The sequence below is a fragment of the Chlorocebus sabaeus genome, chromosome 19 (assembly GCF_047675955.1).
Source record: "Chlorocebus sabaeus isolate Y175 chromosome 19, mChlSab1.0.hap1, whole genome shotgun sequence".
In the NCBI taxonomy this organism is placed as follows: domain Eukaryota; kingdom Metazoa; phylum Chordata; class Mammalia; order Primates; family Cercopithecidae; genus Chlorocebus; species Chlorocebus sabaeus.
This window is the reverse complement of record NC_132922.1, coordinates 638,264-652,823: the sequence shown is the minus strand read 5'-3', so window position 1 is coordinate 652,823 and position 14,560 is coordinate 638,264. Positions and strand designations below refer to the sequence as shown.

General features: G+C 52.5%; 1 protein-coding gene across 2 annotated transcripts in view; it reads left to right on the top strand.

Moving 5' to 3' along the window:
• Positions 1-14,560, top strand: part of MOV10L1 (Mov10 like RNA helicase 1) — a 69,819-nt gene that overhangs the window by 49,477 nt on the left and 5,782 nt on the right. For both annotated transcript variants that reach the window (XM_007976168.3, XM_073006579.1), the window contains 7 exons: positions 266-374; positions 1,248-1,426; positions 2,296-2,442; positions 3,596-3,717; positions 6,794-6,893; positions 7,918-8,082; positions 10,107-10,280. In XM_007976168.3, the coding sequence (XP_007974359.1) occupies positions 266-374; positions 1,248-1,426; positions 2,296-2,442; positions 3,596-3,717; positions 6,794-6,893; positions 7,918-8,082; positions 10,107-10,280 (996 nt within the window). The remainder of the gene's footprint in view (positions 1-265; positions 375-1,247; positions 1,427-2,295; positions 2,443-3,595; positions 3,718-6,793; positions 6,894-7,917; positions 8,083-10,106; positions 10,281-14,560) is intronic.

Sequence of the window (14,560 nt, the reverse complement as noted above, 5' to 3'; positions counted from 1 at the left end):
ATAAAATGTCCTGCGCTTTGGTTTCATCACAAATTTTACTTTATATTTATTTATAAAAGCAAGTTCAAAGAAAAAGCGTAAGCCTTTTTAGCAGCTTTTTATCTGATAATTTGTTTTTTCTTTATTTTTCAAAGGATCTGACCTGTGATCCATCCAAAGAGCTGTTAAAGTAGAACACTAGATGTTTATGTTTGCTCTTTCAACCAAACCAGTGTAAACACCGAGCTGTTTTTTTGAAACCATTTTTCTGCCTGATAATTTCTAGAATGGGAAAACGATGACGGACCAAGCTGAACATGGAACAAAGGAGAGACGTGTTGGTGACAAGGACCTGCCGGCGCTGGCGCCCTTTACTGCAGAGATGAGTGATTGGGGTATGTGCTTGTGAGGGGCAAGGAGAAGAGCAACTCCGAGACTCTCGTCTGGAAAACGGGGACTTTGAGGAGTGGGCTCTCATGCAGAAGGAAGAACAGTCGAGGGACATGTGGCCTGTGGCAGGTGGCTGCTGTCTCCACCTTGACTGGAGACTCGGTGTTTTAGGGTTGATACTTTAAGAAGACTTTTAGATTCAGGGTGGTTTTTTCCAGGTATTCTTTGTAGATGTGGACATTTTCTAATCCAGTCTCTAATATTTGAGTGTGATCTCTAAAGCTGCAGAATCAGATGATGCCCTGTCATTTTCCTCTCAGAAGCTGCATTCGTTCTCCTGACCCTCTTTAACAAAGCACAGACAGGTTGAGTGCAGAGCTCACACCTGTCATCCTAACACTTTTGGGAAGCTGAAGTGGGCAGATCACGTGAGCTCAGGAGTTCGAGACCAGCCTGGACAACATGGCGAAACCCTGTCTCTATACAAAAAAAAAAAAAATACAAAAATACAAAAATTAGCCAGGTGTGGTGGTGGGTGCCTGTGGTCCCAGCTACCTGGGAGGCTGACGTGGAAGGATTGCTTGAGCTCAGGAGGTGGAGGTTACAGTGAGTTGAGATTGTGCCACTGTACTCCAACCTGGGTGACAGAGCCAGACCCTGTCTCAAAAAAAAAAAAAAAAAAACACACACACACACAGATTATTAAAGGAATGCCCCTGTGCGCGTCTTACCCATGGTCACACTGAAGAGCTGCTCCCTGTCTGTAGTCTGATTTAGCCTTTACACAGCCATGCTGACACCTGACCTAGGTGAGGATGTGTCCACAGCTGTTGAGAGCTATTTGCATCTAACTGAAACTTTCCCCACTTTGAATACAGTAGATGAAATTCAGACCCCTAAAGCAAGAAAGATGGAGTTTTTCAATCCGGTGCTAAATGAAAATCAGAAGTTAGCAGTTAAAAGGATTCTGAGTGGCGACTGCCGTCCCCTCCCATATATTCTCTTTGGACCTCCTGGGACTGGAAAGACAGTGACAATAATAGAGGCTGTTTTACAGGTAAGGACAGTGGCGCCGCGGGTGCTGTGGCTCTGTGCTGCTGTTCACGTGTCGTCCGTGTCTTCAGGAAGTGTGGGTTTAGATTGTAGAATTGGATAGCTGGAAAGAGCTTGAGAAATACCAGTTATTTCATAATGTTAAGTCTGTTTATATGGATATGTGGGGATTTAAAAGCTTATTTCATAGGTTTAGAAGGAAACTCATTTTTAGCCTAGTAAACTATTTTATCTGAATCATGAAATTTTGCCGCAGAAGTAACTCTTGGAGTAGCTACAGCCACCATTCTGCAGAAGTTTTAGATATCTTCATTTGTAATTGAAGTTAAGTTTGTGAAAATATTGTGTACAGATGCTTCTTGACTTTTGATGGGGTTACCACCTAATAAACCCATCGTAATGGGATTTGGGAAAAGCCTGTTTCAGGCTCATCAAGGCATGATCCGTTGTAAGTTGAGGAGCAGACTGACTGGGGATGGCCTTCACACCGTCATATAGTCAAAAAAGCGTTAAGTCAAACCATTGTAAGTCTAAGACCGTCTACATTTAGCGTCATTCGGGATTCAAATTAGCAAACAGGTATTGAGTGCACAATTGTACAACATGCCGGATGCGTGCAGATGAGTCTGACTCCATTTCTGCCCTGGAAGGTGGTTTAGAATCTTAGAGAGTGTGGAGAACCTTCCCACCTTACCCACGCCTTGGCAGCAGTATGATGAGGCAGTCATGGCCCGGGTCTCAGTGTATTGGGGGCTGGCATCTGAGCCCACGCAGCTGAGTTCCTGCACCGAATGTTCATGTTGAGCTTAGGCTCCTGGTTTCCACCTTGCATGTGGATGTTGAGCCTTGGTCTCTTGTGTGTCTTTGATGAAGGTACACTTTGCCTTGCCGGACAGTCGGATTTTAGTCTGTGCGCCCTCCAACAGCGCCGCTGACCTCGTGTGTCTGCGGCTGCACGAGAGCAAGGTGCTACGGCCAGCCACTATGGTCCGGGTGAACGCCACCTGCAGGTTTGAGGAGGTGAGCCCTTGTGAGCAGTGGGAGGGCACCAGAACCCCTCCGTGGAACATAGGAAATGCCAAGTGAGCAGGGGAGGGCAGGGATAGGAGGGTGGGCAGAGAGGTGCCACAGAAAGCTGTGTTTGAGAAATGGCTCTGCAGTGGGTCCTCCCTCACCGCTAAATAGTGGAGCTTGATTGCTGAATATTTCATCACATTCTCACTCTGTGTGAGTTATCAGACCTATTGTGGGCATTCGTAGCGTTGTTAAATTATCACATTCCTCTTTTATTTAATCCCCAAATGTCTCGTTACTTTATAAGTTTTGTTTTGTTGGTTTGGTTTTAAGTATACCTTTAGGGAAATTTTAAGTTGCTGGTTTGGTTATAGAGTAAAGTATTGCTTTTATTTGTTTGTTTGTTTGTTTGTTTGTTTGAGACGGAGTTTTTGCTCTTGTTGCCCAGGCTGGCGTACAATGGTGTGATCTCGGCTAACTGCAACCTCCGCCTCCTGGGTTTCTCCTGTCTCAGCCTCCCAAGTACCTAGGATTACAGGTGTGGGCCACCACATCCAGCTAATTTTGTATTTTTGGTAGAGACAGGGTTTCACCATGTTGGTCAGGCTGGTCATGAACTCCTGACCTCAAGTGATACACCCGCCTCTGCCTCCCAAAGTGCTGGGATTACAGGCTTCAGCCACTGTGCCCAGCCTGAAATAATTGTGTTTAAAAAAGACATTGAAAATAGCTGGGTGTGGTGGCACGCACCTGTAATCCCAGCTACTGGGGAGGCTGAAGCAGGAGAATCGCTTGAACCCGGGAGGCGGAGGCTGCAGTGAGCCGAGATCACACCCCTGGGCGACAGAGCAAGACCAAGACTCCATCTCTAAATAAACAAACAAACAAACTGAATAGAAAATGTACAGAGTTGTTTTGGGGAAGGATCTGCAGGATTATGTGTTATATGTGACTCTAGAGTTGATAAAACATGGACTGAATTGATAAGGAAGTATGAAGTATTCTGAGGAAAAAACCTTAAATCATGACTTAGACGTAACTAAGAAGTGGCACCAGGGCAAGGTTCCCTTTTGGAATTCTTTTTGCCCTGGTGATTCCGTCCAGTTTATAGAAGTGCTTAATAATTGGAGGAGTAAACTCTATGCCTCCTTGCCCCCAGATAGTTATCGATGCTGTCAAACCGTATTGCAGAGACGGAGAAGACATCTGGAAAGCCTCACGCTTCCGGATAATCATCACCACTTGCAGCAGCTCAGGGCTGTTTTACCAAATAGGAGTGAGGTGAGCCTTGGGCGTGGAGTGTGGCGCGGGACCTCCTAGAGCAGAGGTCAGTGTCCTCTCCTAGCTTCTGTCTGAGGGGCGGATGACCCAGAGACTCAGTGCTCAGGGAGGGAGGCAGGGCTGTGGGTGAGAAAGGCTGGTTGGGGAGGGCTGTGCTTGAATGGAGCCGGGGAGGCCGAGACCCCAAGGACTCAAAGGAGCCAGCAGTGGGATGGGCAGGCAGATGGACTGGCCCGTGTAGAGGCCCCACAGTTGGAGAATGCTGAGGTCTCCCCAAAGGAGATTGGAACCAGAGACTCATGAGCAGGAACATCCTGCACGAGGTGGTGAAGGGGAGGCCTGGAGCCTGGGCCTGGTGGGCCGTGGAGGGGCCTTTGGACTGACCACTGGTGAGCTGGGAAGCCAGTGAAGGGCTTCTGAGCAGGAGACTGAGTCGCTTGGAGTGGGCGTGGGGAGGCAGGCTGCCTAGGAAACGGCTGGGCTCTGTAAGGTCAGACCCTTGGGGGCCATTTGTGCCCCTGGTGGTGGGGGCTCTGCAGGGGAGGCAGGCAGAGGAGATGGAGTGCAGGGTGCCGGCTGTCATAGGAGGGCCTCCCCTGGGGGATGGGAGGAAGAGCTTCGAGCCCAGGGAGGCTGAGTGAGGACCAAGGCACTCTCAGACCCCTGTGCAGGGAGTTGGGGTCGGGGAGGCAGCAGGCAGCTCCCTCTCAGTGAGTAGAGCCAGACAGTGTCGGGTGCACAGGCTGAGGGTGAGAGAGAGAGAAGCTAGGGGCTCCAAGGAAAGCCCCACCCTCCCTGACAGCCTGGAGACAGGTCGCCCTGGACAGTGTCCAGCATCACGGTGGTCGTGGGGGTGACCACAGGAGGTGGTCTGTCAGCTCCACACGGAGCAAAGGCACAGCCGGCCACGCCTGTCACAACGTGTCATGAATGGTTTCATCGGCGTGTTTTAGTCTCTCACATACACAACGTCGTTTCATCATGAGATTAGTAAAACATGATTGATGAGACACTTTACAATTTTTTTGGTTCAAGTCTTCAAAATCCACAATGTATTTTACACTTAGAGCGTGTCAGGTTTCAGACTAGCCACTGTGCGGTGCCCGAGAGCCATGTGTGGCTACTGGATTGGACAGCACGGATCTGAACGAGAGAGGGATTTTTTTTAATGTGTGTTGATGAGTCAAAGGTCAAGAGCTGAAGAGCCTGGCCTCACTGGGGTGCAGAGGGCTCTGTGGAGGTGGGGTAGGCACAGCATGAAACCTGCACCCTGGAGCTGATGTCCAGGTAGTGGGAGGAGGTGACAGGCTGGGGCGGGCCGCTGTCTCAGAGACGCTCTGTGCAGAAGCAGGGAGGGTGTCGCAGCCCAGCTGCAGAGGCCCCACAGGGTTAGCTGGCCACTGGGGGCGGCTGGAGCGGGGAGGGACACTTCAAAGGGGAAAGAAGTAGCAACGTCATCTGGCAAAAGTGACATTAAATAACTGCAATTAATACAGAATTCAAACCTAAATGCTTACATTCTAGGAAAGATGCATAATGTTAATTTTTTTCAGCAGCAGTGGGGACATGAGATGGGGAAATGGCAGTGTGCTGGTTGCTGCATCTTTCACTGGGAGGGTGCACGGTGTCACTTGTGAAATCCGTGTCTTGAGACCTGAAGTGAAAGGTGTCAGCTGGCCATGAGTGGGTGCAGGACATGCAGGACGTGTGGGGCCCAGCACTGCTGTGAGCAGGAGCCCACCCCGGCACAGCTCTGACCACAGGGTCTCACCCCACAGTGGGACACCTGAGGCTCAGAGGTGATGGATTTGCCTAGCGTCTGGGGTTGGAGAGGGGAGATCCTGGACTCAGCAGTGAGAAGGGTGAACCTGGGCTTGGCAGTGAGAAGGGTGCGGGCCCACAGTGCCTCCTGTTGAGTGTTGGCATGGCTCCGGATACTCTCCCTGCCCCATACCTGCTTCCTCGGGCATCAGGACCTGTTTCTGCCCCAACAGCATTTCCCCACTGAGGCCTCCTGACCACAGAGTAGAAGCTGCTGGGATGGGCGAGCCAGTGAACTCGGGGTGCCTGTTCCTCAGCTTGTGGCCCCAGGTGGGGCGGCCCCTCTGCACTCCAGAAACAGATCATGAGCCGAACGAGCTCCTGCTCTTCGCTCAGTCCCACAACCTTCCCATGCAAGAGCTCTGCAACTTCTGTGGGGGCTGAGCCACGGACAGGCAGTTGCATCTGACGACTCCTTCCTGCAAAATCCCCACCCCCTCCATCAGCAACGCTGTGGACTCTCTGCCCCTGCACCTCCCTTGCCACACCTGGGCACACGGAGAAGGGAGAGCTGGACAGGCACCTGCCAGGAGGGGCTGCTCTACAGCTGGGAACCTCACTGAGTTTGCAGCAGGGGCCAGAATTGTGGGGAGCCATTCTAGAGACCCTATTTTCTTAATAGTGCCACAGATTGGGAAGTGGCTCCCGGGGCCTCAGCCTATTGGCATGGCAGGCTGGGCAGTGCCCAGCTGAGAATAGCTCACAAGGATGAGTCAAGAGGAAATGAGCGGATGGCAGGAGAGGCCACCATCTGTGGCTGCCTGCCCGGCCAGGCTTGTTCTCAGTGCTTCATGGCAGCCAGTTCGGCTCTCACCCTAGCCGCCTCCTGAGGGACATTTGGGAGGTGGAGGCTCAGAGAGGGGAGATCAGGAGTCAAACCTGGGCATTTTGATAATCACAGGAGTGAGACGCAGGTGGAGAGCAGGCCAGGAGCCTGCGGCGCTTCTCCTGTGAGCTACCCCCAGGATGCGCTCGTGTGTTGCCCCTCGCCCCCACCCCTTCTTCCCTCTACATCTCTAGAAATACAGACACTACGTGCAGAGCACCGGGTGCTGATGTGGCTTAGCCGGCATCTCCTGATGCCTGTGGCCTGTCCTCCTTCCAGCCGCGTGACACCCAGACCCCCAGCTCCTGCACACCCCTGGGCAACCCAGCTGGCCCCATGGGTGCTGAGCGTGGCTTTGCCAGTGTGTCAGAGGCATCGATTGCTAAAACAATTTGGCAGAAATTACCATTTAGAATATCTTTGCTCTAGAGTTGGACACTTCACTCACGTGTTTGTGGATGAGGCCGGGCAGGCAAGTGAGCCAGAATGCCTCATTCCTCTGGGGCTGATGTCAGACGTCAGTGGCCAGGTAAGTCCCGACTACTGTGTGTGCTGCTTCCTCCTCACCCTGTTCTCCTGTGGGGATGGGGGCTGCGGTCCTGCTGGGAAGTCACAGCCATATGGGGTCAGGTGGAAGTGCCAAGGACCCTGAGGTGCTGGGGGCCATGGGTCGCTATTGTACTTTATTCCTTTTGGACAAGAAGTGAATGTCTTGACTCACTCACTTCTAAAACGGAGGTTAGGAGCCATTCTAGGTATTGGGGATGCAGCAGTAAAGTCAGGAATGTGGTCCTTGCTGTGGGTGAGCCAGCCGCACAGTGTCTGGAGGGGCGAACAGGGCCGGTGCTCCTGCATCTGACCCGCCTTTGCCTCTGGCTGCCCCGGCCTCCAGCTCTGTGCATCCTCTGTTGTCCGCTCCCATCTGTTTCCTCACTGGGTGCTTCTGATGGTGGCGTGGGCATCACCTTGAACTCCCCTGTTTCCCTCCCTGTGACTTATCAAGGTGAGCTCATCCAGTGTCCAGCGCTGGACGTTTCAGGCTCCTCCTTGGCGCCCATCCTAGATGCCTGTCCCAGTCACCAGGCATGGGGTGGAGCATGAAGCTGGCGCTGAGGGAGGGAGCAGGGATTGGTCCAGGTGGAGCAGTGGCGTTGGGCAGCCTCACCAGGTCAAGGCAACCATGGGCAAGAGGCCAGGGGCAGGTGGGATGACGGCCAGGGCCGGCCACACGAAGCTTCCAGAAGATAGATGGCATCCTTGGGGCTCTTACCACTTTGAGAGATTCGCAGGAGAGAAAGCCAGGCTGCAGAAGCCGGGCAGGTGGCAGGACTTCGGGGAGAAGCGGAGAGAGATGGCTCCAAGCCTTGTCGGCATCCCCTGGTCTCCCAGCCCCTCCCGTCATCCCCTGCAGCCAGAGCGAGTCTGGGCTGGCCTTGTGCGCGGCCCCACCCCCACCACCCGAGCCCGTGGGCGTGGCAGCGACCCCTCGGCCCCTCCCTGCATGGGCTGAGACCGGCCTCCCTGTGTGGGCTGAGACCAGCCTCCGTGTGCAGATTGTGCTGGCAGGAGACCCCATGCAGCTCGGCCCAGTCATTAAGTCCAGACTCGCCATGGCCTATGGGCTGAACGTGTCCTTGTTGGAACGGCTGATGTCTCGACCTGCGTACCAGAGGGACGAAAATGCTTTCGGTGCTTGTGGCGCACATAACCCCCTGTTGGTGAGTCACAGACTCCAGTGTGTTCCGGTCCCAGTTAAGCAGACACAGGCTCCAGGTCAGTTGAGCAGCTCACCTCTCTGTCCACCCGAGTCATCTCTGTCCGTGGGCAGAGTGCAGGAGAGCACCCACCGCAGCACCTCCCCCGTCAGCAGAAACTGCAGCCTGGTGCTAATGGCTGAGACTCTGGGGTCAGATACAGTAAAATAAGTTAAAATCTGTGTTACTCTGTGCACATCAGAAAAGCAGGAAGTCACTTTTGTGACTTAAAAAGCCTGCCCTAGAGTGACTGCAGGCAATGTCTCCTCAGTGGTCTCCGACCCCAAGGTCCCACTGAAGTGCAGGTTCTGGGCTCTCAGCCAACCTTGTACCAAATTCTGAGGGATGGGCGTTGGGATTTGCATCTTTGGAGCCCCCAGCACACTGAGCTTGGGCCTCCAGCGCCCATCATTAAACAGTGAACCAAGTAGCCTCAGTTTTTAAGCCCCTGTAGCCCACAGAAGAACAGTCTCCGTCTGATTCCCATTGCCAGTATTAACATCAATAGAAAATGACGGGCAGTTACTGTGGGCAGACTTTCAGGGAAAAGGACTGGACCCCATTCCTGGTTGTCAAGGGTGTGGGGCAGGTGGGGTCTTCAGGCCAAGGAAGGTCTCATGAGGGTCCACTCGCAAGACAGGCACCGGCTGTGCCAGGAGGCCATGAAACTGCCCCCAGGAAGACGGCCAGCTGCGACCAGCTGCTGGGCCTAAAGGGCGCCTGAGAGCTGCCGTCACCACCGTCCCCACCACACAGCCTTCAGGGCAGGTGCACGTGGCACACAGCCACAGGTACAGACAGACCCTGCCACACAGGAGGTGAAGGCCTTGTCCTGTGCGGGGCCTGGGCAGTGTCCTGCACCCTCCAACCAGAGCGGCTGCCACAGTGACCCCAGGGGGCGGCATGCTTCCTTTCTTTTCCCCAGCAGCTGCCCGGGTCCAGCTAAGGCAGAGGTGCCATGACTCTAGATCGCATTTGGAGTTTGGAGTAGCACGTTGGAGGGTGGACACATTCTAGTTAGGCTTGACAGAGTCAGGAGGAGTCATGGGACCAGTAATGGCACTCTCGTGCCCGTATCACCTGGCGAGTAACTGACAGCACCACGGGAACTCAGGTTTTCACCAACAGGGGCTTTGTTACTCATCCCAAGGAGGGAGAGCCCTGGGCGTGTTCTCCCCAGTAGTGTCTTCCTGAGGGACAGTCAGTGACAGGAGGGCAGAGGGTGTAGCATTGCATGCGGAGGGCGGCTCCCCATGGCACAGACGCAGCGAGTCCTCATGCCAACACGTGGGTCACGTGTGATGAGCAGTGTCAAGACTGAGCATTACTCTGACTGGTTGAACTCCTGTAGTCCCTGGAGACCCTCCCTGGCTGCTTACACCAGCACCACGGGAAGAGTGCCTGCCCTGAGTGAGCTTCCTGGGCAAGTTGGAGGCAGATAGTAAACGTGTCCCATGTACTGGTGACATCACAGTCACCCTCGGCCGCATCATTGAAGTCACAGCCAGGCCTGCCCAGGGCTGGCCATGCCCCCACAGTCACAGTGTCTATACTCTCCTGGCCCAGGGGCCCAGGAGCTCTTCCTTCCCTGTGGCCAGCGGAGGCGGGGCTTCGTGGGCCGGCAAGACACTGTTTGCAGGGTGAAGCTCTCAGCACATGAGGTAAGCGTCCACCTGCCCTCCTCCCAGCTGCCGGGTTCCAGGTGGCAGGAGCCCTTTGAGAGCCCCACCCAGACCCAGGAGAGGAAAAGAGGGTGGCCGTCACACCCTTTTCTTCCTGATGTTCCCATTTTTCTATTCAGATGGACCCTTGGCTTCACCATCATCCAAGGGCTTGGTCTGGGGGCAGGCGACACTGGGGGCACAGGGGCAGAGTCGGGCTTGGAAGTCAGGCGGGCCTCACGTTTGCCGTGCAGAGCCGCTTTTCCTTTGACAGAAACTGTGCCAGGTGCCACCTTCTCCTTGTGACCCATCACCCTCTCCTTGTAGGTCACAAAGCTGGTGAAGAACTACCGGTCCCACGAGGCCCTGCTGACCCTGCCCTCACAGCTGTTCTACCACAGGGAACTCGAGGTCTGTGCGGACCCTACAGTGGTGACCTCTTTGCTGGGCTGGGAGAAGTTGCCTAAGAAAGGCTTCCCTCTCATCTTCCATGGTGTGCGGGTGAGTTGTGTCTTGAACCCGTAGGTGACCACATCGGGTAAGGACAGTGTGGCAGGAGGTCCTTCCTCCCAGGTGACGCTCTTGTCACCTGCTTGTGGCGGGGCAGATGCTCCATTGGTCACTGGAGAGTGAAAAGCCATCAAGGGCTTGTGTCCCCCAAGAAGGATGCCGACTTCTCCTGCCAGATGAGTTGTGCCTGGTACCAAGGGGACATCATGGCCACCACTCTCAGGTGGTCACAGCAGACAAGCACTGGGCTCCAAGAGAAGCAAAGATACCCAGTGAGCCCTGGGGGGCCTGGGGAAGCTTGCAGGGCTGTGTGACGGGATACCCCGGGGCCGCAGGAAGCTCCCGGAGGCCGCCGCCGCCTCCCTCTTGGTGCTTCCCTCAAGGGTTGGAGCTGTCAGGTGAGAGCTGGGCAGGGAAGGCAGCAGCCGCAAGCCCGAGCCCTGTGCCTGGGGCCTGAGGAGTGACGGGCCACCACCCCCTCTCTGAGGCCTCACGGAGGGACAGAGTTAGATGCTGAGTGGCCAAGCAAAATTACAAGCACTCACTAAAATGAGATAGTTTGTATTAGGAATTTAGTTAGAAGCAGAAATCAAGTTTTGCATTAACCCCCTCCCCCAGAGGAAGGGGCATTCACGGTATCTGCAGTGAGGGCTACACCCAGGCCACAGGGGGACCCTGGTGCCAGTGCCCCTTCCATGCCATGGGCCCCGGAGGACAGGGGTCCAGGCTACACCACTCGGCTGCCTCGGGGCCTCTGCATTCCATGCCCCACCCAGCAATGGCCCCCAGTTGCTCTTCGTAAGTTCCTGAGGGAACTGTCCAAAGCAGTGGGGTGGGACGTGTGTGTGGTGGCTGCGGGGTGCTCACATCTGGAAGGGAAGGAGTCCTGAGGGGCTCTGCAGTGAGCCGGACACCTCGAAACATGGTGCTCTCTGAGGCAAGTCCCTCCCCAGCAGTCGTCTCCCGCCATCTGTCCTAGCTCTGCCCGTCCTCAGAAGCTTTCCTGGGTATCAGGAAAACACACTAGTGGCCAGGCACAGGAGCTCGCATGTAACCCCAGCACTTCGGGAGGCCGAGCCGAGAGGATTGCTTGAGCCTAGGAGTTCAAGATTAGCCTGGGCAACAGTGAAACTGCCGTCTCTTTAAAAAAAAAAAAAAAAAAAAAAAAAAAATTTGTTTTTAATTAGCTGTGCATGGTGGCATGTGCCTTTGGTCTCAGCTACTTGGGAGGCTGAGGCAGAGGATCGCTTGAGCCCAGGAGATTGAGGCTGCAGTTAGCTATGATTGCACCACGGTACCCCAGCCCAGGGGACAGAGTGAGACCCTGACTCTTAAAAACCATATAACTAAATAAAAATAAATGTATGGAGGCTGTCACTCTGCAGCTCGGTGTCCTGACCTAGGATCTGTCACGGGTAGGCCATGGTGGAGAAGAGGAGTGAAGCCTCTCGTTCTCATTGTGCTGCTCATCAAATTATCCTTGGGTTTCCAATCGTTCTTGTCTTACGAATTTTAACTGCTATGTTTCATGCATACAATTTATCATTGCTTTATCTTCCTTCTTATGTAATACCCTTCCATACTGTCGTGTGTGTTAGTGTTAAATTTCACCTCGTAATGTTAACAGTGCCATTTTTTTCTTTTTACACGGTATGTCTTTGCCTTCTGTTTTCATTTTTTATTGTATGTTTTAGGAGCAGCTAGGTTTTTATATTTAATCCATTTTGGGAGTCAGTTTGCTTTTAGAGACATCCATCAGTCCAGTCTATAGTGATTCCACATTATTTCTTCTTTACCTTTCCTAGTTATTTTATTTCCTGATTTTTTCTAGTTGGTTGGTTGCTATTCATTGAATTGTTTCTCAGTTTAGAAGTTTCTGCTATAAGTTTCCATCCCATTAATCTTTTAAGTTTCTTCAGTCATTTATTATTTACAATAAATGAATAAGTTACATGGTTTAACAACAACAACGAAATTAATTCTTACTGCTTTATCTGGTGGTCACTTTTTTGGGTTTTGTTTTGTGGGGGTTTTTTTGGTTTTGTTTTGTTTCTTTTTTTTTGGTTTTATTTTTGAGACAGAGTTTTGCTCTTTCGCCCCAGCTGGAGTGCAGTGGCGCAATCTCGGTTCACTGCAGCCTCTGCCTTCCAGGTTCAAGCAATTCTCGTGCCTCAGCCTCCCAAGTAACTGGGACTACAGGTGCCTGCCACCACATCCAGCTAATTTTTGTATTTTTAGTGCTTTATCTGGCAGTCACTTTTTGGGTTTTTTGTTTGTTCGTTTGGTTTTGTTTTGAGACAGTTTCATTCTGTCGCCCTGGCTGGAGTGCAGTGGCGCAATCTTGGCTCACTGCAGCCTCTGCCTCCCAGGTTCAACCAATTCTCATGCCTTAGACTCCCAAGGATTTGGGACTACAGGTGCTGGCCACCACATCTGGCTAATTTTTGTAATTTTAGTAGAGACGGGGTTTCAGCATGTTGGTCCGGCTGGTCTCAAACTCCTGACCTCAAGTGATCTGCCCGCCTTGGCCTCCCAAAGTGCTGGGATTACAGGCGTGAGCCACCGCGCCCAGCCTGGTGGTCACTTTTTTAAGTTGTAGGGCTGGATGTGGCTCACATCTATAACCTCTGCACTTTGGGAGGCTGAGGCAGGCAGATTGCTTGAGCCCAGGAGTTCAAGAACAGCCTGGACAACATAGCAAGACCCTATCTCTACAAAAAATACAAAAACTATCCGAGCATGGTGGTGCACACTTGTAGTCTCAGCTACTCAGGAGGCTGAAGTTTCAGTGAACTGTGATCATGCCCTGGCACTTTAGTCTGAGCAACAGAGTGAAACCCTGCCTCATTCATTCATTCATAAATAAATTTACACATAATATAAAATTTGTCATGTTAAAAACTTTTTTTTTTTTTTTGAGACAGTCGTCTCACTCTGTCACCCAGGCTGGAGTATAGTGGCATGATCTCGGCTGACTGCAACTTCTGCATCCCAGGTTCAAGCAATTCTCATGTCTCAGCCTCCCGAGCAGCTGGGACTACAGGCGTGCCCCACCACTAATTTTTGTGTTTTTAGTAGAGACGGGGTTTCACCATATTAGCCAGGCTGGTCTCGAACTCTTGACCTCAAATGATCTGTCCACCTCGGCCTCCCAAAGTGCTGGGATTACAGGCATGAGCCACCACCCCCAGCCTCCATTTTTAAGTGTAAAGTTTAATAGTGTTAAGTATATTCACATTTTTTTTTTTTTTTTTTTGAGACGGAGTCTCGCTCTGCCACCCAGGCTGGAGTGCAGTGGCCGGATCTCAGCTCACTGCAAGCTCTGCCTCCCGGGTTCCCGCCATTCTCCTGCCTCAGCCTCTCGAGTAGGTGGGACTACAGGCGCCCGCCACCTCGCCCGGCTAGTTTTTTGCATTTTTTAGTAGAGATGGGGTTTCACCGTGTTAGCCAGGATGGTCTCGATCTCCTGACCTCGTGATCCTCCCGTCTCGACCTCCCAAAGTGCTGGGATTACAGGCTTGAGCCACCGCGCCCGGCCAATATATTCACATTGTTTTGCAGTCTGCAGAACTTTTATCTTGCAGTATTAAAATTCTGTACCCGGCTGGGTGCGGTGGCTCACGCCTGTAATCCCAGCACTTTGGGAGGCCGAGACAGGAGGATCACGAGGTCAGGAGATCAAGACCATCCTGGCTAACATGGTGAAACCCCATCTCTATTAAAAATACAAAAAAATTAGTCGGGTGTGGTGGTGGCGCCTGTAGTCCCAGCTACTCGGGAGGCTGAGGCAGGAGATGGCGGGAACTCGGGAGGCGGAGCTTGCAGTGAGCCAAGATTGTGCCACCGCACTCCAGCCTGGGCAACAGAGCGAGACTCCGTCTCAAAAAAATAAAAAAAAAAAAATTTGTACCCATGAAACAGTAACTTTCTTCCCTGCAGCCCCTAGCAGCCACCATTCTACTTTCTGACTGTATGAATTCAGCTGTTCTAGGTACTTCATATAAGTGGAATTAATCATGGAGTGTTTGTCCTGTGACTGGCTTATTGCACTGAGCATCCTGTCCTCGAGGTTCATCCATGTTGTAGTGTGTGTTAGAATTTCCTCCCTTTTGGGGGCTGAGTAACATTGTATTGTGTGTATACATCACACTTGGCTTATTAGTTCATCTATCAGTGGACACTTGGGCTGCAGATATTTGACTGTTGAGTAGTGCTACTATAACCGGTGTACAAATATCTATTTGAGACCCTGCTTTCAGTCCTCATGCGTA